This window comes from Colletotrichum fructicola, assembly GCF_000319635.2.
Source record: "Colletotrichum fructicola Nara gc5 chromosome Unknown KSG_Nara_v1_contig04, whole genome shotgun sequence".
Taxonomy (NCBI): Eukaryota; Fungi; Ascomycota; class Sordariomycetes; order Glomerellales; family Glomerellaceae; genus Colletotrichum; species Colletotrichum fructicola.
The window spans coordinates 6148568-6176370 of NW_027094054.1; the positions used below are offsets into that span (position 1 = coordinate 6148568).

The following is a 27803-nucleotide window of genomic DNA, read 5'->3' on the forward strand; positions in this document are numbered from 1 at the left end:
GCCGTTGACGCCGACCGACCGTCCTTCCCGCCCTCCGCCATCGACAACCCGGAGGAGGCGTCGAACGATCTTCTGGCCTACCTTGTGCTACCGAGGCGCCCTTTCCCTCAGCCAAGCGCAAACTCAGCCGTCGCCATGCCGCCGCCCGTTCCAGCTGGTGCCCAGAGCATCAGCTTCGGCGAAGAGGACGTCAAGAAACGGGTCGTCAAGAAGCTCCAGAAGAAGCGCCACGAGCCGCAAACACCCACCATGGAGCTGCCAGAAAGGTTGAAGGAGGGCGACGATGCTGCCGAGGAGGATCTGATTCCTGCCCAAGGCCCGCCCATGTTCATGAACATGAACCAGTCCATCTTTGGCCTCATTGCCGCCGCCGGCTCCCGCGTCGATTTCCACGACCGCTTCGAGTCCAGCGACGAAGAGAGTGGCGACGACGACGACCGCCATCACACACAAGACGGCGGTAACGACGACCGACCTCACCACGGCCTCTTCCTCCACCGCAAACAGCGCCGGCGCAACGACGAGCCCGACGTCGCAAAGACGACCGTCTTGAAAAAGGACTCTTCCAGCAAGAGCGAGAAACACAAGCGCAAGATCTCCGGCCACAAGCTGCTCCGATCCTTGCCGGCGCTTCCCCGGTTGCCGCGACACAAGTCCAAGAAGGAGTCGCCCAAGCTGGAGCCACCTTCCGAAGAAGCCAGCGACGCTTCCGAAGCCTCTCCGTCCCAGGAGCAGGCCGACGACACAAGAGACGACGAGGATGGTCCGCGACTTGCCCCAGTCATGAGCCGCATGCTTGAGGCCAAGGCCGAGATGTCCATGAGACCCAGCTTCGATGTAGAGCGCCGCTCCAGCGACCAACTGACATACAGCGATTCTGCCGATAGCAGCGGCACCGCTTTGGCCCGTCGCCTCCAGGATATTTTCGAGTTTGACCATCCCGAGGCTGTTATTGAAGGTGGGTTTACCGTGTCGTCTTGCCGGTTGCGCGCCTTGCTGATTCTTGGCAGAGTATCCTTGCTGGTTGCTCCAGAGTGTACTGCTCCAGGGCTACATGTACATCACGGCGAAGCATATTTGTTTCTACGCCTACTTGCCCAAGAAAGCGGTTTGTTGACCCTGATCCCCTGCTTTTAGCGGTTGAGATTAACGATGCGACCAGCACGAGGTCGTGAAATCGGGCTATTTATCCAAGAGCGGCAAGCGCAACCCCAAGTACAACCGGTACTGGTTCCGTCTCAAGGGCGACGTTCTCGCATACTACAAGGATCCTTCCAACCTCTACTTCCCCCATGGCCAGATCGATCTTCGGTACGGTATTTCCGCTAGCGTGACGGACAAGAAGGACGGCTTGAACTTCACTGTGGTTACCCACCACCGGACCTACTACTTCAGAGCCGACAGCGCGCCGAGCGCAAAGGAATGGGTCAAGAGTCTCCAGAGGGTCATCTTCCGTTCGCACAACGAGGGCGATAGCGTCAAGATCTCGCTGCCCATCGAGAATGTCATTGATATTGAAGATACGCAGATGCTCGAGTTCGCCGATACGTGCAAGATCCGCGTCATTGACAACGACGAGACGTACGCCATCGACGAGTACTTCTTCTCCTTCTTCAGCTTCGGCAAGGACGCTATCAGCGTTCTCAAGATCCTCATCGAAGACGCGTCCTCCAACGCAAAGGATGCGGCGCGACTCAAGGCCCAGCAGGAGGAGGAAAGGCAATTGCCGGCGCCATCTGCCCGCAGCTCTATGAGTGGTAGCAGAAGAGCCATTGCCCCGCCCAAGCTCAAGACGACCAAGCTCCCCGAAGCTGTCAGGGCAACCCTCTCGCCCTTGTCGACTCACAGCCCTTCTGCTCTCAGCCCGCGGGCCAGTATGGATGCTTCGCGGACCAGCTTCGACGCATTCAGGGGCTTCCGGCGCAGGAGCTTGGACTTGTCGACCATCATTCGGGATTCCTCTCCTCGCAGGAGCTTCAGCGGCAACCGGCGGTCCATGAGCCGAAACCGTTTGGACGAGAACCGTCGAGCACCGCACAAGCAAGGCTCCACGGACTCTTATGTACAGTCATCGATGGAGGATCCCAGCTTTTCTGGCATGGTCGCATCATCCAACGAGGACCCTTCCGCAAGCCAGATCCTGCGCGGTAGCGATGTCTTCCAGAACCCCACAATGCGCCGTTCAGCCTCAGCTTCTCGCACCGAGCTCGACAAGCAGCAGCGTCGCGAACACAAGAGCCCCCCTGCATTGGCGGCCTACAGCGGCCAGCATGCTGCGACGACCGGATCTATTCAAGATGGCGACAAGCCGCCGGCAACTCCGACTTTGCAAAGCATTACGAAGATGGGCGCCTTTCCCCTGCAGCGAGTTGGGGCCTTCGCCCAGTACCTGAATAGCACCAGCGGTAAGCTAGGCTCGATGCTCGCTACGGAGTCTATGGGTTACGTGGAGAAGGTGTCTGGAATGTGGCGAGGTGGCCGAAAGCATTACGATGCCCCCCCTGAAATCAAGACAGATGACGAGGATCTGTACGAGGATGCTGAGGGCAAGATCCAGACATCCATGGATCGCTTCCGCGCCCACTTCGCCCTGCCTGAGACGGAGAAGCTGCAAGCCACGTACTTTGGCTACATCTTGCGGGTTCTGCCACTCTATGGCAAGATCTACATTAGCGACAAGTCCTTTTGCTTCAGGAGCCTGCTGCCTGGAACCCGGACAAAGCTTATTCTGCCGCTCAAGGACATTGAGAATGTTGACAAGGAGAAGGGCTTCAGATTTGGCTACTCGGGCTTGGTCGTTGTCATTCGCGGCCATGAAGAAGTCTTCTTCGAATTTGGCCAAGCCGAGATCAGAGACGATTGCGCCGTCACACTGCTGCAGAGCCTGGAGACCACTCGTTATCTGCGAGAGACGGGAGACTTGGACTTGGATGAGAAAGAAGACGAAGAGAACGCTATGGCCGAGCGCGACGCCCTGAAGGAGGCCCGTCAAGTCGAGGAGTACAATGACCACGAATTGCGGATGCCGAAGCAGAGCTCCAACATCAGCGACGCGCCAACGATTCTCTTCGACGATCCTAAGGCGTCTTTCCTCAACTTCAAGCCTCCCCACGCGCTCAAGATCACCTGCTTGACTATCGGTTCCAGAGGCGATGTGCAGCCTTACATCGCGCTGTGCAAGGGTCTTCTCGCGGAGGGCCACAAGCCTCGCATTGCAACGCATGCCGAATTTCAGGGCTGGATCGAGAGTCACGGTATCGAGTTTGCCAAGGTCGACGGCGACCCGGGTGAGTTGATGAGACTTTGCATTGAGAACGGCACCTTCACCTGGGCCTTTTTGAGAGAGGCAAACTCCATGTTCAGAGGCTGGCTGGATGAGTTGCTGGTGTCAGCGTGGGAGGCTTGCCAAGGATCCGACCTTCTCATTGAGAGCCCCAGCGCCATGGCCGGCATTCACATCGCTGAGAAGTTGTCCATTCCCTACTTCCGCGCCTTCACCATGCCGTGGACCCGAACCAGAGCCTACCCTCACGCATTCGTCATGCCAGAATACAAGATGGGTGGTGCGTACAACTACATGACTTATGTCATGTTTGACAACATTTTCTGGAAAGCAACGGCTCATCAAGTCAACCGATGGCGCAACAACACGTTGAAGTTGCCCAACACCAACCTGGAGAAGATGCAGCCTAACAAGGTGCCTTTCCTCTACAACTTCTCCGAGTATGTGGTAGCACCGCCTCTGGACTTTTCAGACTGGATCCGCGTCACTGGCTATTGGTTTTTGGACGAGGGATCAGATTGGAAGCCGCCTCAGGAGCTCACCGACTTCATCGCCAAGGCACGGGCGGACGAGAAGAAGCTTGTCTACGTCGGTTTCGGTTCCATAATTGTGAACGACACGGCAAAGATGACGCAGGAGGTAATTGATGCTGTGCTCAAGGCGGATGTCCGCTGCATTCTGTCCAAGGGTTGGTCGGATCGCATCAAGCAAGGCGACGATACTGGTCCGGTGAAGGAAGAGCCGGTCATGCCGCCGGAGATTCATGTCATCAAGAGTGCACCCCACGACTGGCTGTTCTCCCAGATTGATGCGGCCGCCCACCACGGTGGTTCTGGCACCACCGGCGCCAGCTTGCGGGCCGGCATTCCCACGATCATCCGACCCTTCTTTGGCGACCAGTTCTTCTTCGGCAGTAGAGTAGAGGACATCGGCGTCGGCATTTGCTTGAAGAAATGGGGTGCCATTTCTTTTGCTCGTGCGTTGTGGGAGGCGACACATAACGACCGTATGATTGTGAAGGCTCGTGTGCTTGGCGAGCAGATTCGCAGTGTAAGTGAGCTCGCAGCCGGATGTGGCCAAGTTGATGCTGACAAACAATCAGGAAAACGGTGTGGAAACTGCTATTCAGTGCATCTACCGAGATATGGAGTACGCGAAGAGCCTGATCAAGCGCAAGGCTGGCAAGAACGCCCACGTCGAGCCGGACGATGACGAGGAGTCAGCTGAGGAGAGTTGGACGTTCATAGGAAAAGATGAGCCGGACCCCGACATGACGACAAAGAAGCTGTCAGATATGGGAGCGCTTCCCGGGGCGTCGGACTCGAAGCCGCTGGGCACCCGGGCCCTCAAGTCCCCCTCGGCGCAGCCGGTTGCTTAGGAAGTCGACCACGGTGCTTTGAGGGAGGCTTTGCTGGACGCTACCCCGCCAGCTTCTCCCAGCAAATTCGGCGAGGGCGAGTGGGAGTGGGAGTATTTCTGGTGAGTATTCATGGGTTGATCACGACGACCAAGGACAGGACAAATTGGCGTTTAGGCCTAGACAATCAGGGGGATTGGTTGCTTTTTTTCTGGTTTGGCGTCTAGGGGATCAGGACTGACGACTGATTGTTTCTTTGGTGATGGTGAGACGAAGAGGCACTGGGGACATGGCATGGCACTGATACTCATGGATAGAGAGTACATTAATACTCGATCATGACTTTACTGTTTTAAACCCGTTTGATGGCATTCTCCATGTTGAAAATCTCGAGGCTGCACATGACCTTGATGTATAGCCCTTGATAATGTTGTGCAGCAAAACCATGTCGACTTCAAGATGAAACCGACAGCTTTTGCTCAATATGTTCAATGTGTGTTGAAGTAATATTCTTGACTTGATGCGAGGCCCTGAATGCAATTACACGCCTTTATTTGGCATTTATTGGCCACGTAGACGTAGAATTTTGGGATACACGTTGGTTAGAGACATTAACCTTTTAGCATCCTCCAGGCCATCTGAGCAAGATTTGACCTTCGATGCCTTCTAGACAGGTAATTATGAGTTGAAGAATAGTTGTTATTGATTAGTTACCTAGGAAAAGTCACGATATGTCAGCGAAATTCTCCTTGTTGCTCGTCTCTCACGCCACATGGATGCAGCAATCCGGGGCTGTGGGGAACGGAGCCGAGATCTCGATAGGGCAATCCATAAGCCATCAAAGGGTGGGAGGGTCCGAGAGGATCTGGGGCAGTGGGATGCTTTTTGACTGTTGACGAGATCAGGAGATGGTGGGCAGGGAAGGCTGCTCATGTGAGAGGGCAAGTTCACGCCACCACCCATGGAAGAAGAGTCATGGATGCAGGTGGTGTTGGGCTAAGCCAGGTACCACAGCTGACTGAGCTTGACCCCGGATGTGGTGGATGGGCAGATGAGGAGGAGTCCTCTTTGGGGCTCTCATGACAGCGGATGGTGCTCTTGATCTCAATGGAAAGCAAGCGTTCATTGTCATGATGATAAAGAGAAGATGCAGGCAGGTCTTCACAGCTTCCAAGAGCTGGGTCTTTGATGGGTGTGATGAAGTGCACGTGACCCATGATGGGTGCCGTTACATGATGACGGCGGCAATGGTTGGTTGTGTGACTGAGTGAGTGAGTGAGTGAGTGGTGGAGGTGGTGGAGAGGGGCAGCAATGCAATGAGCATGGATACTGGGGGATCTCACAGCAACAGCAAGAGCTCCTGCAGCTGTGCAACAGTGGGCAGCAGGAGGAGTTCTCAGCTTCAGTCAACCTAGGTCAAGGGAAGGGGGTGGAGGAGGAATTGGCAGGGATCACCAGTCGACCACTTGGCGGCGGCTGGTGCTATCAGCTCGACAGGCGGCTGGGTGCTACGGCAGGTACAAATAGGCCAGAGCATCCCACTCTTTCAGAAGGGGGTGGCACGGCTGATAGTGGTTGCCCTTTTCCCTCTAGGTGCTTTCCTGGTTCCTCCCTCGGCCTGAGTGACGCTACTTTGCCGCCACGCGACGTGTACCCTGCCTCGTTTGTACCGGTACCTCTCTTGAGCGTGTCTTATCCATCGTCACCAACACCACTGCCCGTCGCCCATCCATCACACCACAGCTCACCACCGCGACAACCACCAGTCAAGCTGGACACCGTACAAAAGCCAGAGCATCTACTTCTCCGACATCAGCTCGGCTCATCAACCATTGAGTCGCTTTGCAGTACCGTCAACCACTTGCAGCTCTTACGATACATATCCCTTTCGTGTTCTCACCTTGGCAACACATCGGAGCCCGATCACCGAAGACGCCGAGGTAAGAAAAGGAAACGAGAACTTTCATTCAGGTCAACTGCTCAGTCAGTGTCACGGTACCGTGTGCCTTGCCTACCTTAGACCTAAGCTTCCCAAGGTGCACCCTAACCTAGGGAGCCACTCGGCACTCGTTGAAGCTGTGCCCCACATCACCGACGGAGCGCATAACGGTCCGAGCGTCTCCCGGAACAACCAGTCTCCGGATCTCCGGCTCTCCTGGTCCGTGCTCTTACCGCGACACCCGACCCCACTCCGCAACGCCTGGACTCGCCGGTTGGCCCTTCCTTACCGGACCTCACCTAGGTTGCCTTACCTACCCTTTCCGTTTGCAGCCTGCGTCACGCAGCAGCACGCTCCAGCAAGGCAGACCCACCTGTCCTCCGCCATCTAGCGTGAGGTACCTTACCTGCATCCACAATCCGTCCAGGTCCAGACGCCTCCACCACCAGAAATCCGAAGCTCCAACTCTTCCACCATCCAACGACACAACACCTTCGACAAGAAGCAAACGCCCGGCTCGGAAATACACGAGCCAGAGCAATCAACCATCCGCCCAACTATTTGCGACAGCAGCACCTGTCGTCGTTCAAACGCACATTTTCGTCCAATTGCGTCATCCGTCGCCAAAGTCAATTGCGCCGCAAGACACCCAAGAGTTCAGACCTCGACCCGGCTGGGTTCTCCAACTCGTCCCGAACTCCCGCGCCTATTCATCCGCCATCTCTCTCTCCCATATTCAGAACAAGTCAACTCGAAAACCACTGTTCCTGTTAACCGCGCACTGTCGCGCAACGCTCCAGAGCTGTTCTGCCTGTTGCGTTTCTTCCACTCGACGCGCACAGCTTAGGGGCCATGGGATTGAAGACATCACCGGCACCTTCTTTGACCGCGACTGGGGGAGTCCCTTTAGGTTAGTCGTTGAACTTGCTTTTCAATCCCGCCTTTGCCGTCGTCATTGCATTGCGAACTATCCCATCGTCGCTCCCTTCAGACTGGCACCCACCTCCCCTCGACCCACGCCCTCACCCTGTGCACGCGTCTTATACCACCAACAGAGCTGACTTTTACCTTTTCTTCGCAACAGACTTTTAACTAGTCCTCCCAGTTAGTAACCCACCGCCATGGGTAAGCTACTATCTCTCGGCGCGCGCTTGCGCTACCCGATTACAATCACAAAAATTCTCAAGAAACCCGGCGACGCTGTCGCAAAACAAGAGAGCGTCCTTGAATATTCATTCAAGTGGATGCGCGAGGTCGGCGACCCCATCGCCGGCAACACATGGCAGGAGGAGGAGACAACAGTCGTCGGCTGGGACAGTCCTGCCGAGGGCACCATCAAGGAATGGCGCCTCAAGGAGGGCATGACCTTCACACGCGACGCGCCATGCATGGTTGTCGAGGAGGCCTGCTCTCACGAGATCCAGTTCCAGGGCCTCTGCGCCATTTGCGGCAAGGACATGACCGAGGTGAACTGGGCCAGCGACCAGCGCGATACCCAGCGCGCCACCATCAATATGACACACGACCAGACTGGCCTCATGGTCAGCGGCGACCTCGCTGCGCGCGCCGAGCACGATACCCAGAAGCGCCTGCTCCGCCAACGCAAGCTCAGCCTTGTCGTGGATCTCGACCAGACCATTATCCACGCTTGCATCGAACCTACCGTCGGCGAATGGATGGAGGACCCGACAAATCCCAACTACAACGCCGTCAAGGACGTCAAGAAGTTTCAACTGAATGACGAGGGGCCCAGAGGCGTGGTCACATCAGGCTGCTGGTACTATATCAAGATGCGACCTGGGTTGAAGGAGTTCCTCGAGAAGATATCAGAACTGTACGAACTCCATGTGTACACCATGGGAACTCGTGCGTATGCGATGAACATCGCCCAGATCGTCGACCCCGATAGGAAACTGTTCGGCAACCGAGTAATCAGCCGTGACGAGAACGGAAGCATGATATCAAAAAGTCTCCAGCGCCTGTTCCCGGTTAACACCAACATGGTGGTCATCATCGACGACAGAGCCGATGTGTGGCCCCGGAATAGACCAAACCTGATCAAGGTCGTCCCTTACGACTTCTTCAGGGGCATCGGTGACATCAACTCGAGCTTTTTGCCCAAGCGTCAAGACATTCTCCCCGCGCCTGCCGACCCCGAAGTCAAGCCCACCCCAATTGCACCCGTGCCCGAGGTGAAGACAAACGGCAAAGTATCGGCCATCGACGAGTTGGTCAGCATGAGCAGCGGGGAGGATAAGGCCTTGCAAGCCGCGCAGACAGAGCAGCAGGAAAAGTCTTTGGAGCAGCAGATCAAGGACCGCCCTCTACTCCACATGCAGGAGCAGCTGGATAAGGAAAGCGAAGAGAAGGAGAAGGCGACACAGGAGACTGAAGATGGCGAGCACATTATGATAGTGCAACACCGATCGCAGGTTCTCCGCGACGACGACGCGGAGCTGATTTACCTACAGCAACATCTCACTCGTCTCCATGAGAGATTCTACAAGGAGTACGACGAGAAGCGTGCAGCCGCGCCCCAGCAGTCAACCCCTCCTAAGAAGAAGGGCGAGGAGACCGTCGACCTTGCCGCTGTTCCCGATGTAGGATATGTCCTGGACACGATGAAGGCGTCAACGCTTGAAGGCACCACGATTGTGTTGTCTGGCCTGGTTCCTCTGGGTGTTGATGTCCTGCAGTCCGAAATCGGAATTCAAGCCATGAGCTTTGGCGCCCAAATTCAGACCAAGGTGTCGCCCAAGGTAACACATCTAGTCATCTCAACATCGCGGCCACGCACACAAAAGGTACGCCAGGCGGCGAGGATTTCCAGCATCAAAATCGTGAGCCAGAACTGGCTGTCTGATTGCTTGAGCCAATGGCATCGCCTTGACGAGACACCATACCTTGTCGAAGTCCATCCCGCAGACCGAAGGCACATTGCTGCCCCAGGAACGACCGACGCCGATATGGTATCTGACGTGGATGGTGAAGATCAATCAAAACCGCACCTCACCATCATTGACGAGACCGGGGAGCAGCGCATCCTTGAAGAAGACGACGATGCATCAGACGAAGATGAGGGCGATGCTGGACAGGATGCAGGCGAGGAGAACCTGCTGCCTGAATTCGAGGATGGCCAACTCAGCCCAATAGACGGTCTCAAAACTTTCGACTGGGAGGGTGTCGATGATGAGATGAAGGAATTCTTGGGCAGTGACGACGACAGCTCAGACGCCGACACGGAGAGCCGTAGCGGAGACACGGAGTCTGGCGATGAACTACCCTCGTCTCAGCAGTCGAGCAATTCAGCCGGTGGCACGAAGAGAAAGGCCGTAGACGATGACAACGCGTCAGATGAAGGCGGCAGTGCACTCTCCAAGAAGCAGCGAGTGGCCAAGAGCCGGGGCGCTTCGAAGCTGAGCTCGGTGAGGACGCCAAATGCAGACGACAACGAATCAAGTAGTCTGCCGACACCGCAGGTTACAGGCGACGAGGAGGATGTTTCCCTCGTGCCGGACGGAGGAGTGAACCTGGACCATGGGGCTGATTTTGACGAGGACGATCTCGAGGCGGACTTGGAAGCTGAGCTGTTGGCGGCTGGGGAAGATTAGTGAGTTCTGTTCAAAATTTTATCGATGAGATGCATATAAGACAACACGGCAACTGGAGGATCCTCGCAGAGGTGGAAAAGTCGGTTGGCTATGGTTCATTCGGTTTATACCCAGCCTTTTTTCCATTGGCGATGCATGGCAAGGAGTTGAGACGTGCAAATATCTGTAGGGGGATTCATGGTTACAGTGTGGATTTGGGATTTCAAATAGACGACCAGATGCACAGTCGGCAGCGGGCGGTATTTGCATCACGGCCTAAGCTAGTTCAAAATTCAGCAAGACTAAAATGCATTCTCCCGTCTTCTCTAATCGAATGAAAGTCACAGTGAGAGGTGCTTCATTGTTGAGGGGCAGTCATCTCGGCCAACACAGGGTGAGCTTCGGTGTACACCCTCTGGTGGGGCATCACCGACAACCTTACATAATCCCGGCCAATCGAGCGAATCACAATCGACCCGAAAACAATCACCTCAGGCACCCTCAGCCAGGCCAAAGCTTGACCCAGAATCTCGAGCTCGACCGACGTCAACCAACGCAGCCCACCACCCCCAGACGGACCGACACCGGTGTACATCGCAAGCCTCTCGAACGAGCCGAACCGAAGCCTGCCAATTGACTCCCACACGCACGAAGGGGCAATTGAACGAGGGACGACGACGCCCCCGCGAAAACTATAACCCACCGCAACCACACACTTATCGATTGAGCGCAGCCGACCGCGAAGGGTCGGTAGGACTGATTGAAGGATGCCTCAGGACATGCCCCCCGTTGGCGGCTACCAGGCCGTGCAGTACAAGGTGAGTGGAATTGCTGGAAGGAGGCAGGTGATGCAATGCCAAGGTGGGAGAGCCGGAAGAGGGGGATGGCGGATGCGATGGGACGGTATCGGACTGGCAAGAGGAGGCATTTGAGGAGTTGTTCGCCGCTGGAGTCAGATTGTCAGGGTTGGGGAGCGTCCTACGGAGTTGCGGGCTCGGAGCCAGGAACGGAGGCATTTGGAGCAGCATCGAGGGAGAATCGCGGACACGCAGAGGACTGTACGCTGACTGCTTGTCTCCGAATAGCGCAACCTGCCCTCCCGCGGTTTCCGCCCCGGCACCATGTTGCTCGGTATGGGACTCGTGATGGGATACGGATGGTACCACCTGATCAAGGGTATCCGGGAAGCCAAGTACGTTGCGACACTTTTCCCCCCTTGAATCCACAAGGACGACCTCGCCCAAGCTTTTGAACGGTACCGACACTGTGTTTCACGGGTTGTTGGATATCTTTCGACAAGGGCATATGTCATGTACAAACCCCGCCAAAAAGACGGAAATGCTGACGGCGTATGCGCAACAGCGAGCTCGCAAGAGAGAAGATGTGGGCGCGCATCCACCTCATCCCGCTCCTCCAGGCCGAGGAGGACCGCGACCAGGTCCGCAGGTATTACGCTGACCAGGCGAGAGAGAAGGAGCTGCTCGGCGAGAACACGAAGGTCTACCACAACGACAGGTATGTCCATCACTTAGCAATGCCCCTCAGGGGTGTACGAGAATACGAGGAGATGCTAATGAGGATATGCTACAGATTTGTCCGTCCTACCTTTGCTGTTGTGCCGCAAAACAAGTCTTAAACGGCGAGGGAAGTGTGAAGGAAGTATGATGAGGTGGGGGTGGGCTGGCTAGAGCTGGCGTGTACATATGATTCCTTTTCGAGATGGAGAGAATCGAGATGACATGTTGAATCAAGTGGGTTGCCATTATCCGTGTGAGATGATCGTGACGAATATCCAACGGCGGCCTGGTTCGGACTGAGAATGTGCCGGCACCCCCTCACTACATTCTCCATCCCTCTAGGTAGAACGGTTGCAGTGAAGCGTAATGGTGGGCGCAGATGCCGGGCCATAGGTGGCAGGATATCAGGGCTGCATGTCTACAAAACCAAAGAGGAGCTTTCAAAGGCCTAGGCACAGATTGATTTCTCCACGCGGAAACTCGCCAGGAATCGTCGACTGCAGCAGATCTCGCACCTGCTCTGTGCTGACGAGGACATCGAACCGCGCAGCCGCCCAAACCCATGTCTGGTGGGCTTCGTTCAGGAAGCTTGTTTCTACAAAAGACTAGTTTTCGGCTTGAATTATTCATGCGCTGAACAGAGTCTTGGCGCAGCATTCTGGTTTGATAATGGCAGTATTGTTGCAAGGCCGTCAGCAGCAAGAATCAGGAAGATGTTGAATTGCTCTTCAGACGACGGTCTTCGCGATGTGTGGCACCAAGATTTCGATGGATGAATTGATTTCGCAGTCTTCTTTCAATTGACATTCGGCACGGGCAATTAGATAGCTAGCTAGATCTACGGTACATTCAGCATATCGCTCAACCCAGGAGATCCTGAGTCAACTCGAACTTATCCCCTCCCTGGACCTCAAAATGAGTTCCGTTTAGGACAACGCCGTTGACACGGATTGCAGTCTTCTCAAGAGGGGTGAGAAGCGGCTGAGGCAGATACACGGTGCCCTTATTCGCTCCAGCAGGGCTTTCGACCTTCATACGCAGCAGCCCACCCTCAAACCGCCAGTCGACCGTCATGTCCCCCAGCACGGTCGGCATCCGTCCCTTGGCCCACTCCAATCCCAATGTCTGCGGCTCGATCTTCCACTCGGCGAACCCAGGCGCAGTCGGTTGAACACCGAGGACATGCTTGCTCAGCTCCGCCGTGGGACCCGCAGCCCATCCATGGCAAAAAGACGTCACCAGGCCTAGCCCCGGCGTGCCGTCGGCGTTGAGCGTCTCCCAGAAGGAGCCCGTGTAATTTGCGTTTGACGGGTTTGCCATCGGCGCCCAGGTCTTCTTGAGCAGCATCATGGCGGATGAGGCGTCTCCGGACTCCAGCGCGGCGCGGAGGTGGTAGGCCGCAGCGTATGGGCTCACCTTCTGCGCCCAGCCGGCAGCGACGGTGGAATTGGAAAAGGCGAGGGTCCCGGCTGGGGCCGCGAGTCCGGAGGCCATGGCGGAGAGAATGGAGGACGCGGACCGGAGTGGGGCCGATGACCCGTTGGTGGGTGCCCCGGGGACGCCAGCGAGGATGGCAAGTGCGTTCGCGTCTTGCGAAAACCCGTTCGTGAATTTCTCGGACATGATGTAGACTCCCAACTCCTCGCTCCAGAGGTTCTCGTTGATCGCAGCTCTCAGACGGTCAAGTCGGGTTTGGTACACGGCAACGTCGACACCGGCATCTTCAAGAAGCCTCAAACACTGCTGCAGAGAGTACGCGTAGACAACGTTGAACTTCGTCACGACGCCAGACTGAGGGGGATCGTAGTAGTTCCAATCACCGCCAAAAGACTCCTGTGCGAGATTGAACAGGCCGTTTGGCAGAGTCTGCGAGTCCGCCCAGTCGAGCATCTTGACAACCTTGGGCGCCCAGGTCTGGGCGAACGTCAGGTTGCCCCTCATCTCGTAGTTCTGGGCGATGGCAGTCAGGAAGTTGAACGAATACCCAATCAGGCCGGTAACGTTCACGTCCAGAGGAGTCGACAGGGGCTCCTGCTGGATCTTGGCTGTGGGGGTGAAGAAGCCTGGGGTGACTTGGTACGAGCCGATGAGGTCGAGAGATCCATCAATGAAGGAGGTGCCAAAGGTGCTGGCGAAGGCGGCTCCGACCGCGATATCGAGGTCGCCGGAGTAAGCGATGCGGTCCCGGCGGGAGCCGTCGACGATGGTGTCGGCGGGGTTGGCTCCCATGAAGAAGTCGGCAAGGAAGGAACGGTCGGTCAGGGGGTGAGTGTAGATAACGTCGCCCGTTGGCGTGGTTGCGGTAATGTTCTGGAAGTAAGCCGCGTGGCCTAGGGAGGCGCCGAAGCCGAAAGAGCCGAAGAAGCGGGCGGATTGGGATAGCTTAAGGACGTCGATGTTGTTGACAGAGACGCTAACTTCGGTGATATCGACTGTGGCATGAACGGAATGCCATGATCCGAGGGCCAGGGTGAGATTGGCCGGGATATCAGCCGCAGCGATCTGGGTATCTAAAGCGGTCGAACCAGTATGAGCCGTGATGGAGCGCTTGTCGAGATCGAAGGAGATGTAGATAGCGCTATTCAACGTGTCTGACAGAACGGAAAATCCAAAACCACCCTTGACAGGCTTGACTCGAAAATCAAGGCGATATTTGAGAAGCTGGGCAGCAACGGCACTTCCCAGGGCCTGGGGTGCCGCGCTTTCGGCATAGGCTCCCTCCTCCGTGACATTCAGAAAGTCCGGGATGGAGTTCTTCGGGATCTCGGTCAGTTGCACCGTCCTTGCTCCCACGCTCCATATTCTCGTGAGGTCTTCATCCGAGCATTCGAAGGAACCGGGAAGTTGGGTCAGTGCCGTGGTAGAAGTCGTGGGCTTGACACCGATGTTGCGTAGCGTGAGGGCTCCCGAGGTTGACAGGTTGAGCTTTTGGTAACGGAAGGTTCCTTGTATCAGACGGTTGTTGACGATCGAGGGACCGGTGACGTTGTATCGGTTGACTCTGTAAGTGTCCATCGCTGCCGCCAGGGGAAGTGGTCCATCGCTCTGGGTTTTGTCAGCTGCGAGAACCTCTCAAAATCGTCGTCAGAAAGAGGGGTCGAACAACGCACCATGTACACGCTGAGTGCTGCCTCGGTTTCTCCGTACGAAATCTCAAAGACGGAAGTATCGCCAGAGGCAGACACAACCTCGAAGGTAGGTATGCCCTCGACATTGCGACCAAAGTCGAGAACCACGACAGAAGCAGCTGTCCCGTTGGAAGAGAGGGTTGTAGTGCCGTTGGACGCGTAGATGATGGCGTCATTTTGGGGTGTTCCAGGAGCCGACTTGGCAAGAAGCTTTGAGTACGGTGTGATCGAGCGAGCGCTGATGATGTCTATCAGAGTTATCGCGGCTGTTGCCAGAACCACCTTTGATGATGGTGAAAACAACATGGTAATGAGTGCGTAATTGGAATGGTATAGTAAAAAAGGAGGAAAATGAGTGACTGACGTAGAAGCGAGCGTGCAAAAAAGTAATCACAGAAATCAAAACCCTCGAGACCAACCACTATTTGTACGCCGTGAAATCCCCATTATCGGTCTCCGTTGCATGGTTTACACGTCTTGGTGTTTGTGATCGAACTCCGTTGTTAGTCTCTTGATGGGGCTTGAGTGGAGAACGCGAGTCTCCGAACACCTCGGGAAGTCGCATCGCCACTGCAATACGCGCTCTCTGTCGGATTCCAGCGTGGCTTGGTCGCTTTTATGGCAGTCTTCCCTACTTTCCTACAAATTCTTCTTGAGTGCGATTTGTACGGTGCCCGGACATGCCGACTCCTGATCTTCTCATTCAGGGGGCGCCTGGGCCTACTAAAATTTTCGATCCCAAACAACGGCCAAGACCGCAGGTAGCGGTAACGGCAACGGCAATCACAGAACCGCATGCAAATCAAACGTTTTTAGAAATCGTATCCAATGTGAACAAGTTCATCAACGTCATTAAGTCTCATCATCCGTACAATACTGTGTGTGGTATCCCAACGTGACGCAAGTCAAAAAGCCAACCAGCCAGAACCAACTTGAACCGCCAACGCCGACCCATGACCCTATATCTACACGGCCACAAGACCAGCCTGTCCTGTCTGTCCCATCTGAGCTTACGCAGCGAGTTGAACCACCTTGAAACCCTCAGAGACGGTCTTGGTGATCTCCTCATTCTTGTGCTGCAGTAGGCCGAGAGCGAAGGCGACGTCGTTCCATTGTCTCTCGGTCTCGCAACGCTGAAGTCTGGCAGCGAGCTTGTCGGCCAATTGCTTGGCATGCTTGTCCTACAGGAAAGGTCAGAAGGGGTCATCGGCATTAGAACGGCAAAACATACCTTCTCAACGAAGCCCAGGAGGAACCTGATAATCCTTCTGAAGCTCTCCTCCTCCAAGCCCTTCTCAGCAGACAGTAAACTAAACATGTCGACGAAGTGGTTGTACACAGCGTTGTCCTTGGTGCTAAGCTCGGTGAAGAACATCCTCGCGAGGTCGGCAATACGACGATCCTCGTCCTCGAGGCACTTGGCCATCTCACCCAACTGACCCTTGACCTTGACCTGACCAGCCAAGATGAGGAAGGTCAGAGTCATCAAGCAGGTGCGCTTGACTGACTGGTCCTTGTCGGCCAGACGGCGGTACAAGAAGTCGGTGTTTTCATCAATAAGATGGTTGAAGCACACCGCCATGTCTCCGAGCGCAATGACGGCGTTGGAGCGCACAGTGGCATCGGTGGAACGCTCCATGATGGTGATGAGTAGAGGCAGGTTGGCCTCGCAGTACTCGGAGCTGACACACATGAGCTTAGCAAGACAAAGAGTCGCAGCGGCCTGCAGTCCCTTGTCGGCATAGGTGGTGTTGTTGGCACAGATCTCTGAGACGAGAGGGCCGAACTGGGCGAGCAGAGATGCCGGACCGTACAGCAGCTCTCGCTCACGAATGTGTGCCATGGCTTCCGTGAAGTCGTCCTCTGTGGTGCCACCGATCAGATCGAGGTCGTCAGGCTCGTCCTTCTTACCAGCGGCCTGAGCAGCCTTCTCTGCTGTCTTTTCCTTCTCCTGATCCTGCTTGCGACGCTTGAAATCGAGCTCGCAGAGCTCCAGATGCACAATCTGCTTGATGGCAACGTGACCGACGATGAACAAAAGTTGTGACAAGGCGATGGCGTTGTCGCGCTTCTTGGGCGGAGGGACGACGGTTTCATTTCCGTCGCTGGCGTCGTCGTCCACGTCAGGTTCCTTGCTCTCGGAACGCGAGGATTGAGACGCCATCTCATCCCGAGAAGACGGCCTCTCGTCCCTAGACACGGGTCTGGATGAGGGAGCAGCAAAGACGCGTTTCGTCTTGTGCCGAATGATCTCGGAACAGAGAATATCCGGGTGCTTGGAAATAGCGTAGATGGCGTTGATGGCCTGCTCGGCCACACCATACCACTCCTTGCTGTCCGAGGGAACCTCAGTGATGGCTGCCAACCTGGCCAGAACGGCGTGCTCGTTTGGAAGGCGAGAGAACTTGACGGTGGATTCCTTTGCCTGCCTGCCTGTGGGGTTGATTCGGCGAAGAGCAATGCAGGTGTACTTGGCCAGTTGGAGATCGGCGCGACCGTGTGCGCCGAGACCGGTACGGAGCATCGTCTCCATCTCCCCGACCACAATCTCCGGGTTGGCAGTCGCAAGCATACCGAGCACGATGATGGCACCCCTGCGCTGCTTCTTGGAAATCTCGCGCTTGCGGACGCCGTACACCTGCCAGAGCTTGGCGATGACGAGTTCAGGAATCAGACCACCCTTCATCATAGTGGCCAAGAGCTGCTCGAGCGAAGTCAATTCAGCAGGCGTTGTCTCACTCGTAAGACTGATCATGTTGCGAGCAATGTAGTTGGCAGCATCGTTCGCGGTGAAGTTGCCGGGTGCCTCGAAGAAGATGCGCTTGTACACATCGATGAGATGGCTCTGGACGCCCTTGCCCTCGTCGCTGTTGCCCTTGGTCCAAATGAGACGCAACATACGGCGGATGCCGACCTTGTTTTGCTCGATCTTGTAGGCATCGCCAATCTCAAAGTAGTCCATGGCCTCAATGACCTCGCTCTTGTTCCTGGAGCCAAGCAACTGGCAAACTGTACCAGTGGCGTCGTGAAGAACATCAATGAACTTCAAAGCCTCGGAGTAGTATCGCTTCGTCAGCGTGAGCTTTTCAATCGCCTCAGACGTAGCAGCTTCTTCGCGCGCCTTCTTCACTGCCTCGAACTTTTGTTCATCAGTCATGGGCTTCTGCGGGGATTGTTCGACCTGAGTGGCGTCGTCCAGAAGAGTATTGTCGACAGCGGTGTTGTCGCCAAGGCCGGCGCCCTCGGGAGGCTTCAAAGCGTTCAATTCCTCTTCCACTTTGTCGAGGCGAGCCTGCCAGTCCTTACGGACTAGCAGGGCGCCGTGTAAGGCAGTGAAGGGGTGTGTCTTGATGAGGGTGCCGAGAAGCTTGATGGCATTCCTTCTTACGTGACTACTCTTGTCCTCCAGGCTTCGGCAAGCAAGCTCTGCGGCGCGCTGTCGTCTCTTGGGGAACTTTTGCTCGAGATCGCACAGTTTGACGTAGACTTGAATGGCTCTGCATCTGCAGTAGGGGTTGATGTCGAGGAAACGCTCTTCCAGGACGTCGAAGAAGGCGTCGAGCTGGGACTTGTGGTTCTCGCCACGCTCATCCTGCTTGACAAGGTGGGCAACCATATTTCCACAAACTTCGATCAAGGAGCAACGCAGAGTGTATGACTGAGCAGCGGTCAGAGTGATTTCAACACCATTGGGGTCGCACTAATTACCTCGCTGTCCAACTGCTTGGCAAGCATCGTCATCTGCTTAATGACGATTCTAGGGGCCAGCTCGGAGAGCTTGACAATAAATTGCGAGACGGACTTTGGGCCTTTGGTGTCGTTGCTGTTGAACTCCTTGTTACTGAGCTCGCGCAGGATTTCGTCGGCCAGTTGGGGGTAGTCGTAGGTTTCAGCCAAGATGTGAAGGAACTCGGCCATGGGTTCGGAGAGATGCTCGAAGTACGTCAGATTCTGAACTATAGAAATCTGGGCAGCTGGGGGAATAGTCAGTACAAAGCTAGGCATAGATGCAATCAGTCCCAACACCTACCGTAGGCATGGCCGTGGTGCTTGACGGCGATACAGAGGACTTTGAAGGCGTGCATCCTGATGGAGATGGCCTTGACGCGCTGTTCGCTCTCGAGCACCATGTAGACCGGACGAGTTAGCAGACCGACAAAGGTGTCTCTCTCGGAAGTGGTGAGGAAGATCTTGGAGAGCTTCAACTTGAGGACCTTGCTCATGATGTCGAGGGCGGATTGCAACTGGCTGGCGGAGTCCCAGACGCCGTCTTGGCCCTTGGGCGCATTCTTCTTTGGCTTGCCGCGGCCTCGGGCCACGGGTGCTGTTGTCGACTTTTCGGCAGCCTTGGTCTCGACGGCAGCGATGGTCCACTGCAGGAGGAAGCCGTAGATCTCGAGAAGTTGCTTGTGGTGTGCGAGGGTCTCTTGTTCGTCGGGGGACTCGAGGTCGTGGTTTATGGCATCAGCCTCGGCGGCAAGGCCGGACATGATGAGGTCGAAGATCTTGCTCAGGGCATGTGTTGGCAAAAAGGTGGTATACCTGGAAGGGTTCATACGTTCAGAATCACGTCTTTGTTTCGCGGAGAGCCTGGAGGAGGATAAAGGAATCGAAGGAGAGGGGTCTGAAGGACAAGGGGAGATGGGTGCGCACTTTAGGAGGAACTGGAGAGAATCGAGATGGGCGCTGCGAGTGATGGCCTCGGGGTTCTCGGCGACGGCGTCAACAATGGGGTTGAGAACGGGGTTGACGACGCCGTTGGTGAGGCCCTCGGGGTCATTTTCGCAGTCGAAAAGGGAGCCATCTGCCTCTGGAGTTGGTATGCTGGCAGGGTCGCTCATGTAATGCTTGAGCGCATCGTTGATGTCGAATGCGACCGAGTCCATGGCTGCGGTCGAGGGGTGTGGTGCGCACCCTGCGGCGAGAATGCGATTGAAAGTCGGACGGGGAGGGAAGAGAAGATGAATAAGAACAAGAAGGGACAGGACCAAGAGAGGTCAGATGATGGCCGTCTGTGTGCGACCTGATGCAAAGCGAAGGAAGTAGGCGCCGTGGTCCTGCTGCAAAGGTTAGTAGTAAATACTAAGGTGAGTAGGCATGCGCCAGCCGGCGGAGGAATCGGCTTGTGGTGTTGACGATGTCGAAAAGTTATGGTGGGATTGTTTTGGTGGTGCAGGTGCAGGTGCAGGCCGGCGCTATGTACATACACAGACATAAAACGGTGCACAGTGACGGCAGGAATCCCCCCCTCTGTAAGGTAAGGTGGCAGCCCCCCCAAAAAGGACCCAAATGCGCCTAGCAACCGAGGGGGATTTTTGTTTTTGTTTTCTTTCGACGCGCCGGTCGCAGTTTCCCTCCTCTTTCGTCCCAAAATGGCGGTGCGGGGTCACACTCGCGTCCTCCATTGGCCAGCGCGTGCTGTCAGTGGAGCCAGTACCCTGAAATCGTGGCCGACGGTTGGCCGGGGTGGACGGGGCCAGGCGGATGCCCCTCCACTAGAAAGCAGCTGGATGCCCGCCATCAGAAAGATTCTCGGAGCCAGAAGGAGACAGAGAAGAGCTGCATGAGGAGAAAAAGGAAAGAAACACGACCGAGACACCAATCAGCACGCCTGGCAGCGACACTGTGACACCCAACACCAACTGCCCACGGACTGAGATGATCTAACGAACCCAATCGACCAAGACTCAATCTACCGACCGAACTGCTCTACACAATACGTACATACAACACGCAGCGCCAGACCCAGCCAGCCAGCCAGCCAGACGGCCAGCCAGTCCCAGCCAGTCCCAGCCAGCCAGTCCAAGCAAGCGCCACGGCCAGCCGCATCAACACCGGCACGCACTGCGCCAGATCCCTTGTATACAAAAACAACTGATCTCTCTACAAATCCCCCCCAACTCCCGCCTCGGATGACGCAGTGTTCGACCCAGCGGGATTCCTCAGCTGGCTTCAATCAACCCAATCTGGACGCCATCGACCAATTGACTCGTTTCGGCCAAGCTCTCAACGTCGAGCACTGGGCTACCCCAGACAGTGTCTTGAAGGCCTACTCGCCCTTCCATGCCACCGCCAACAACGCCAACAACGCCGCGACCGACCAGCCCCAGGCCCAGCTCCAATTGGCCCATCGTCCGGTGACCGCCAACGAGGACACTGCACGAGAACCAGATTCCAGAACCATGGCTACTGCCACCAGGAAAAGGAGCCGCGAGCGCTTCGAGATCCACGAGGATCCCCCCCACGCCCGTACAGAAGACACCGAGATGGTGGCCGGCTCTGAGCACCAGACCGAGGTCGACGAGGACGAGGACGATGCCGACGACGCCGAGAACGACAACGAATCCACCGACGACAGCTCCGATGAGGACGACGTCGTCGACTCCAGCGTCCAGCGCGAGATGGTCCGTCTGCAAGACGTCTTCCCCGGCTTTCGACATAGGTATCGTCTTATTAAGAGAATTGGCGAAGGTACTTTTCCCTCTCACCGTCCCTTCCCCTCTATCTTGAGCTTCTGCTGACCGACACTCGCCCAGGCACCTTTTCAACCGTCTACAAGGCCGAAGACATCCAATACGACAGATACGACAATGATTGGGATATCGAGAATAACGAACGAGACCAAAAATGGAGCACCCCGCCTTTGAAGCAGCGTAATGGCAGCCACAACCCCTCGAGAGAGCCACGTCGTCGCGCTCGATATGTCGCCATCAAGAAAATCTACGTCACCTCCAGTCCCACCCGTATCCTCAACGAGCTCGAGTTGCTCCACGATCTCAGAAACTGCCCGGCAGTCTGTCCACTGATCACGGCCTTCCGCAGCACCGACCAAGTCGTTGCCATTCTGCCCTACTTCCGCCACGAGGACTTCCGCGACTATTTCCGCCAGATGAAGATCTCAGACATGGGCATCTACCTGCGCAGCCTGTTTACCGCGCTAAAGGCCGTCCACGAGCACAAGATCTTGCATCGCGATATCAAGCCCACCAACTTTCTGTATGACCCCCAAACGCGGCGTGGTGTATTGGTCGACTTTGGTCTCGCCGAGCGCGAGGGATCCGACAGCAAGCCGTGCCTTTGCCACGAGAGCAGAGACGTCCGCAAGCAGCGGATACAAAACAGCGCAGCATCACAAAACGGTCCCCAGCAAGGCTACCCCAAGGCAGACAGCCGCCCGTCACGGCGAGCCAACCGTGCCGGCACAAGAGGCTTCCGTGCTCCCGAAGTGCTGTTCAAGTGCACAGAACAGACCACCAAGATCGACATCTGGTCAGCAGGCGTCATCCTCCTGACCATTATGAGCAAGCGCTTCCCCTTTTTCAACAGCGCCGACGACGTCGAAGCCATGATTGAGATTGCCACCATTTTTGGCACCAAGCGTATGAAGCAGGCGGGTCTCTTGCACGGCGCCATGTTCGAAACAAATATCCCCACAGTGGGCACCGCGGGCTTCTCGCTCGAGAAGATTATCCTGTGGTCCACATGCCGTACTGACGGCGGCAAGGACGGTCAGCCAGGTATCCCGTTGGATGACGAGGAGAAGCTGGCTGTCGAGTTCCTGGGCCGATGCTTGGAGTTGGACCCCGCGAGGAGAATCAGCGCCCAGGAGGCGTTGGAGCATGAGTTCCTACGGGAGCCTGAGCCAAAACAGTCCGTGGAGACGATAGAAACCGAGGACGACGAGATGGACATGCTTGAGGCGTAATGATAATGTTTTTTTTTTTCTTTGGCAAGGCACTCTTATACCAGTGGCGTGAACATGATTATGTGTTTGTACGACTAGACGGTAGAGCAGGTGGCGTTGGGAGGTAGGGCGCATTGAAGTGCCGTTACCTAGGACGGCATCTTCACGGTATCGACATTATGGAACAGCATCGCGGGCAGGCGAGATGACCAAGGCGTCACATGTACAACAGCACAAGCACGGCACGTAAGTGGAAGACGACGTAAAGTAATACCATTCAATCGTACCCGTCCGTCCGACTTGACCCAGACGCCGCCCAAACACTGCCAGAAAGACACACGGCCCGGCGTCGTCATCTATGTTGACGCGGGGCGATGATGGCGCCCGCCATGACGATGTGAGATCAAGAGCCTTTTTTTATTCGGTTTAACTCCTTGGAAGTTCAGATCTTCATGCAATGCGAAAAGCCGTCCCTAGGCCCTTTCCCATGTCCCGCCAAGCGCAAGTTGTGTGACAAAAAAGCGGTCCGCCGCCCGCTCCGAGGCTGCATGGCCGTCATTCCCAATCCGTCAAGTGTGTTTGGATTTTTTCCCCGTGGAGTAGTTTCCGAACTTATGCCACCAGCTCGACAACACCGCCAGCCTCGGTGATCTTCTTCTCCGCCTGTGGGACAGGGTTAGTTTCGCACGACTCTTGCACACAAGAGGCGGGAGGAGGGCAACGTACCAGCTTGCTGACCCACCTGGCCTTCACGACAATGGGGACCTCAGGAAGGCGGCCCTTGCCGAGGACCTTGGAGTAGCCGAAGGGGAGGAGGTCGATGACGGGGACGGTGTCCTTCTTGCCGGCAATGTACTCCTCGCGCTTCTCAGCGGGGACGAGGGTCCAGAGCTTGTCCAGGTTGATGACGGGCTTCCAGAAGTGCCTGCAGACAGGGGTTAGTGCCTGACGCGATGGGTGGGAGATCCTCCGACGATTGGCGTCCCGGTGTGCTCTGCGTCCCGTTCGTGGTGAAACTCTTGTCGTGGTAGACTGCTGTTGTTTCGATGTGCCACAGTCCTTCGCAATCCCGTGTAGGGATGTGGAGCGCGTTGTGGACGTTGTCTGATTTCGTCATGTCGAAATTGTCGTGGGTTGCAGAGCACAGCCGGAAGCTTCACGTCGTTCGGATTCGGGGTGTACGTACGCCTGCTGCTTGTGGAAGTATCTCATACCAACCTTACCGAAGTAACCTGCACCATGTCAGCAAATCTTGTTCAAACTTGGTCTCTTGACAATATAGAGAACATACCAGGGTGGTACTTGTCGAGGTTAGTGCGGTGGTGGTGCTGACCACCGGCCAGACCACGACCACCTGGGTGCTTGCGGTGCTTGCCGATACGTCCGTGACCGGCGGAAACGTGACCGCGGCTGCGAAAAACATGTCAGCTTCGTGATCAATTCGAGAGTCTCGTCTCTCCCGCGTCGCGATGCTTCGTCGGCCGTCCCCATCCTCCTCTTCAGATGGGCGCAGCAGAGCTCCAAAAGGCCTTCCACCGGCACACATCACGCCGTACTCCTGCTGCCCTCCCCAGCCTTTCCCCTCCATCCAAAGCATCCCAACGGCGACTGCGCCGACGACATTCGCGGGAGAAGAAACTCATTCGTTTGTGACCGAGACGGGATTGAATCAACGTACTGCTTGCGGGTGCGGGAGAATCGGGTAGGCATGGCGACGGTGTTTGATCGGTGGTCGTCTTGCTGGTATCGCGGATGGGGATTCTTTTTCGTCAAGTCGCAAGACGCACGAAATTTGTGAGGGTGTCTCTGCACGCCGGCAAACTCCGGAAAAATGTTAAGCGGGGCGGAGGGCAGGGCAGCCCTAAGGATTTTGCAGGTTTTTTTCTGGGCGGGAGGGGACCAACCAGTCCAGTCTCTTGGTGTGGTCTGTGCTCCTGCCCTTTTTCACCCGGTTTCTGCTGGTGTGTCCTGGTTACCTAAGCCGGCGAGGGCTGGGTGGTCTCGCCAGTTGCGAGTGGCTCGTGCATGTCACCAGCCCCAGTCTCTCACCTTGACTGACCCAAGCTGACCGAAACTAGGTAGGCAAGCCCCGGGTGTTCTTCACCGAAACCACATGCGAGCACCCGGTCGGCCAGTGGGTCTTTGTTTTGCGCGTCCGACTGCCATCTGCTTCCGCTATCCAATCTCATTGAAGCAATTCCCAACCCAGCTCGAACGCCCCCTTTCGCTTCAATATCTGTTTGTTGTTTCATCAGTCCGATCTTTATTTCCCGACTGCGCCGTCGTCATTCACTTCCCCCTTGTCTCCACCTACCAGCTTGATGTCCTGATTGCATGCTCGTCTTGTGTCGCGTACTACTTCAACTTCGCCATGGCGGCTGCTCCAGGCAGCGGCCTGCCTGTTCCTGAAGGCATCGACTTCAACCATCCCTACACGCCGTACGATGTGCAGACTGACTTCATGAAAACAGCTTACAGCGTGCTGCAGGCTGGAAACGGACAGGTTGGCATTCTGGAAAGTCCCACGGGAACTGTCAGTTATGATGCTTGTCACCCAAGTCCCTGGTCGTCACTGACACGCAGTCCAGGGTAAATCTCTTTCGCTCATCTGTGCATCTCTGACATGGCTGCGAAACCAGCGTATTGAGGAGCATGAGGCTTCTCTCAAGGTCAACATGGACGACTTTAGGGATGAGCCCGATTGGATCGTGGAGCAAATGCTCCGGCGCAAGAGGGACGAGCTGGCTCGCAATTGGGAAGAACGAGAGAAAAGGTTGGAGCAAATCCGCCTGAAAGAAAAGGTTCTCGAAATTCGCAGCGCCAAGCGACGTCGATTTGACGAGGGCCCTTCGAAGTCGAAGGCTCGCAACGATGCCGACGCAGACGATGAATGGCTGCTGGATGAGGCCGATGAGTCTGGTGCCGCAGACGACGGCGATGCCATGTCTGGACTGAGCAAAGAGACCAAGGACATCCTTTCTAGATTCGGGCTGGGCAACCTGAAGGCGGAGCAAGAGGAGGACAAGGTCGAAGACGGAGTCAAGGTGCGCAAGCCCCCTGTCGCTGGTGGGCTAGTCGGTAACATGTTGGTCAGATATACTACACGTCAAGAACGCATTCTCAACTCACGCAATTCATCCATGAACTTCGACGCCCCGCCTTTCCATCATCTATGCCACCATCGGTCAAGCCCAACGATAGTGAAGATGCCCGGCCGGACAAGGAGCCAGTCAAGCATCTACCCCTTTCCTCACGTCAGAAACTGTGCATCAACCCATCTGTGGCGAAGCTGGGCACAATATCTGCCATCAATGACCGATGCTCAGAACTGCAGAAGCCCAAGGCCAAGGATAAATGTCCTTATACACTGAACGAAGACAACATCAAGCAGACTCATCAGTTTCGAGACACAGCCCACGCCACCCTTCCCGATATAGAAGACCTCTATCATCTTGGCAAAAAGCTTGAAGTATGCCCGTATTATGCCTCAAGAGCGGCTATCGCAGGGGCTGAGATCATTACCTTACCGTATCCGCTCCTTCTGCAAAAGAACGCCCGAGACGCCCTGGGCATCAAGCTGGAGGGCAATGTAGTGATTGTTGATGAGGCGCACAACATCATGGATGCAGTAGCCAACGTATATGCGTCGGAAATCAAACTAACAGAGCTGAGACGGGCGCGACAGATGCTGGGCGTGTACGTCAAAAGATTCGGCAAGAAATTGAAGGGAGAAAACCGTGTCATGGTCGGCCAGGTTGGCAGAGTCATCGAAGGCCTCACCGAGTGGATGAGTGGGGCCATGACGCTCAAGGTATACCTTCGTCATTCTTCAGGCTTGGATATCACTGACCAGCTCGCAGGCACCTCATGGCATAGTTGACTCTAAGGTGCTCCTTCGATGCAAGGGCGTGGACCAAATCAATCTCTTTAAGCTCATCCAGTACATTCAGGAGTCCAAGCTCGCCTACAAAATTGAGAGTTATGTCGCTCACGTCGAGGAGGAGATCGCCCAGGCCAATGCTGGCAAGGCACCACCGAGATCGTCGACCCCGGTTCTGCACATCTTGTCATCGTTCCTGATTTCCCTTACGAACCTCAGCTCGGAGGGCCGCATATTCTACGAAAAGACGTCATCTAACTCGCCAGACATACAACTTTCTTATCTGCTACTCTCGCCCACCCATGCATTCTCGTCCATCGCCACGAGTGCCAGGGCAGTCATTCTGGCCGGTGGTACCATGTCCCCCTTTGAAGACTACAAGGACCACCTCTTCCCATACTTATCAGACTCGAAACTCACGACGCTCAGCTGCGGCCACGTCATCCCGCCGTCAAACCTCTGCGTGTGGACGCTCGCAGGCACGAAACCCGGCCCTAACAGAGACGTCAGCTCTACGTTCGAGTTTAGCTTCCAGCGTCGAAGCGACAAGACGATGGTGAGCCAGCTGGGCCTGGCGATTCTCAACATTTGCAACGTAGTTCCCGATGGTGTCGTCGTCTTCTTCCCAAGCTACGGCTATCTCGACGAAGTTGTGGCGGTTTGGGAGACCAAAAGTCCCGGCGAGTCCAAGTCAATCTGGGACCGCATGCGAGAGAGAAAGGAGGCGTTCAAGGAGACTCGGGGCGGCTCGAGCGACGAGGTTCTGGAGGCCTACAGCAAGGCCATCCTAGGTGACGGCGAACCTTGCGCAGGCGCAGCACCCAAGCCTCGTGGTGCGATACTCCTGAGCGTAGTCGGCGGCAAGATGAGCGAGGGCATCAACTTTTCCGACCGCCTCGGCCGCTGCGTTATCATTATCGGTTTGCCTTACCCAAACATCAATTCTCCCGAGTGGAAAGCAAAGACGGAGTACATCGAGACTACGACTGTCCAGCGTCTGACCGATGCGTCGGCGTCTACGCGAATATCAAGAGAGGAAGCGATCGTGGTGGCGAAACAGGCGGCGAGAGACTTTTACGAGAATGCTTGCATGCGCGCGGTAAATCAGAGTATCGGGCGGGCAATCAGGCACCAGGGCGACTACGCAGCCATCGTTCTGGTCGACCGGAGGTATGGGACAGATAGAATTCGAGGGAAGCTGCCGGGCTGGATTCGTGGGGGAATGAACAACGACAGCCACGAAAAGGGACTGCCGCAGCTGATGGGGGCGCTGAGCGGATTCTTTCGATCGAAGCGTAAGAGCGCCTCCTAATCGCTGAGTTCATCAGAGGTTCGCAAGCAGCTGTCAGCTCTGTGTAATCAGTGATGCCACCATTGAGGTTTAATGGAGCTTGACCGGAGATGCTCCTAGGAGAACCGGAGATG

The 27803-nt window shown here is 55.9% G+C and overlaps 8 protein-coding genes across 8 annotated transcripts; 5 read left to right on the forward strand and 3 right to left on the reverse strand.

The window, feature by feature from the left end:
- Positions 1-135: 135 nt before the first annotated feature.
- Positions 136-4661, forward strand: CGGC5_v008611 (Sterol 3-beta-glucosyltransferase; the record flags this gene model as incomplete). Its single annotated transcript, XM_032028593.1, has 4 exons — positions 136-958; positions 1011-1108; positions 1163-4333; positions 4386-4661. The coding sequence occupies 4 exons, from the start codon at positions 136-138 to the stop codon at positions 4659-4661; spliced, it is 4368 nt and encodes a 1455-aa protein (XP_031892019.1).
- A 3039-nt stretch (positions 4662-7700) lies between these two features.
- Positions 7701-10190, forward strand: fcp1 (RNA polymerase II subunit A C-terminal domain phosphatase; the record flags this gene model as incomplete). Its single annotated transcript, XM_032028594.1, has 1 exon — positions 7701-10190. The coding sequence occupies one exon, from the start codon at positions 7701-7703 to the stop codon at positions 10188-10190; it is 2490 nt and encodes an 829-aa protein (XP_031892016.1).
- Positions 10191-10936: 746 nt separating this feature from the next.
- On the forward strand, positions 10937-11805 carry NDUFA13 (NADH dehydrogenase [ubiquinone] 1 alpha subcomplex subunit 13; the record flags this gene model as incomplete). Its single annotated transcript, XM_032028595.1, has 4 exons — positions 10937-10987; positions 11255-11361; positions 11532-11684; positions 11760-11805. 4 exons carry the CDS (start codon positions 10937-10939, stop codon positions 11803-11805), a joined length of 357 nt encoding a protein of 118 aa, XP_031892017.1.
- A 742-nt stretch (positions 11806-12547) lies between these two features.
- Positions 12548-15120, reverse strand: CGGC5_v008614 (uncharacterized protein; the record flags this gene model as incomplete). The annotated part of the gene is made up of 2 exons (XM_032028596.1): positions 12548-14731; positions 14797-15120. 2 exons carry the CDS (start codon positions 15118-15120, stop codon positions 12548-12550), a joined length of 2508 nt encoding a protein of 835 aa, XP_031892022.1.
- A 704-nt stretch (positions 15121-15824) lies between these two features.
- On the reverse strand, positions 15825-19700 carry cnd1 (Condensin complex subunit 1; the record flags this gene model as incomplete). The annotated part of the gene is made up of 5 exons (XM_032028597.1): positions 15825-15995; positions 16046-18472; positions 18523-18788; positions 18845-19356; positions 19468-19700. The coding sequence occupies 5 exons, from the start codon at positions 19698-19700 to the stop codon at positions 15825-15827; spliced, it is 3609 nt and encodes a 1202-aa protein (XP_031892023.1).
- A 1026-nt stretch (positions 19701-20726) lies between these two features.
- hsk1 (Cell cycle serine/threonine-protein kinase hsk1) lies at positions 20727-22519 on the forward strand (the record flags this gene model as incomplete). The annotated part of the gene is made up of 2 exons (XM_032028598.1): positions 20727-21285; positions 21351-22519. 2 exons carry the CDS (start codon positions 20727-20729, stop codon positions 22517-22519), a joined length of 1728 nt encoding a protein of 575 aa, XP_031892020.1.
- A 591-nt stretch (positions 22520-23110) lies between these two features.
- Positions 23111-24208, reverse strand: RL27A (60S ribosomal protein uL15; the record flags this gene model as incomplete). Its single annotated transcript, XM_032028599.1, has 5 exons — positions 23111-23161; positions 23225-23423; positions 23685-23730; positions 23790-23908; positions 24177-24208. 5 exons carry the CDS (start codon positions 24206-24208, stop codon positions 23111-23113), a joined length of 447 nt encoding a protein of 148 aa, XP_031892021.1.
- A 661-nt stretch (positions 24209-24869) lies between these two features.
- Positions 24870-27690, forward strand: chl1 (ATP-dependent DNA helicase chl1; the record flags this gene model as incomplete). The annotated part of the gene is made up of 4 exons (XM_032028600.1): positions 24870-25031; positions 25087-25542; positions 25593-26309; positions 26359-27690. The coding sequence occupies 4 exons, from the start codon at positions 24870-24872 to the stop codon at positions 27688-27690; spliced, it is 2667 nt and encodes an 888-aa protein (XP_031892014.1).
- Between the last annotated feature and the right edge of the window lie 113 nt (positions 27691-27803).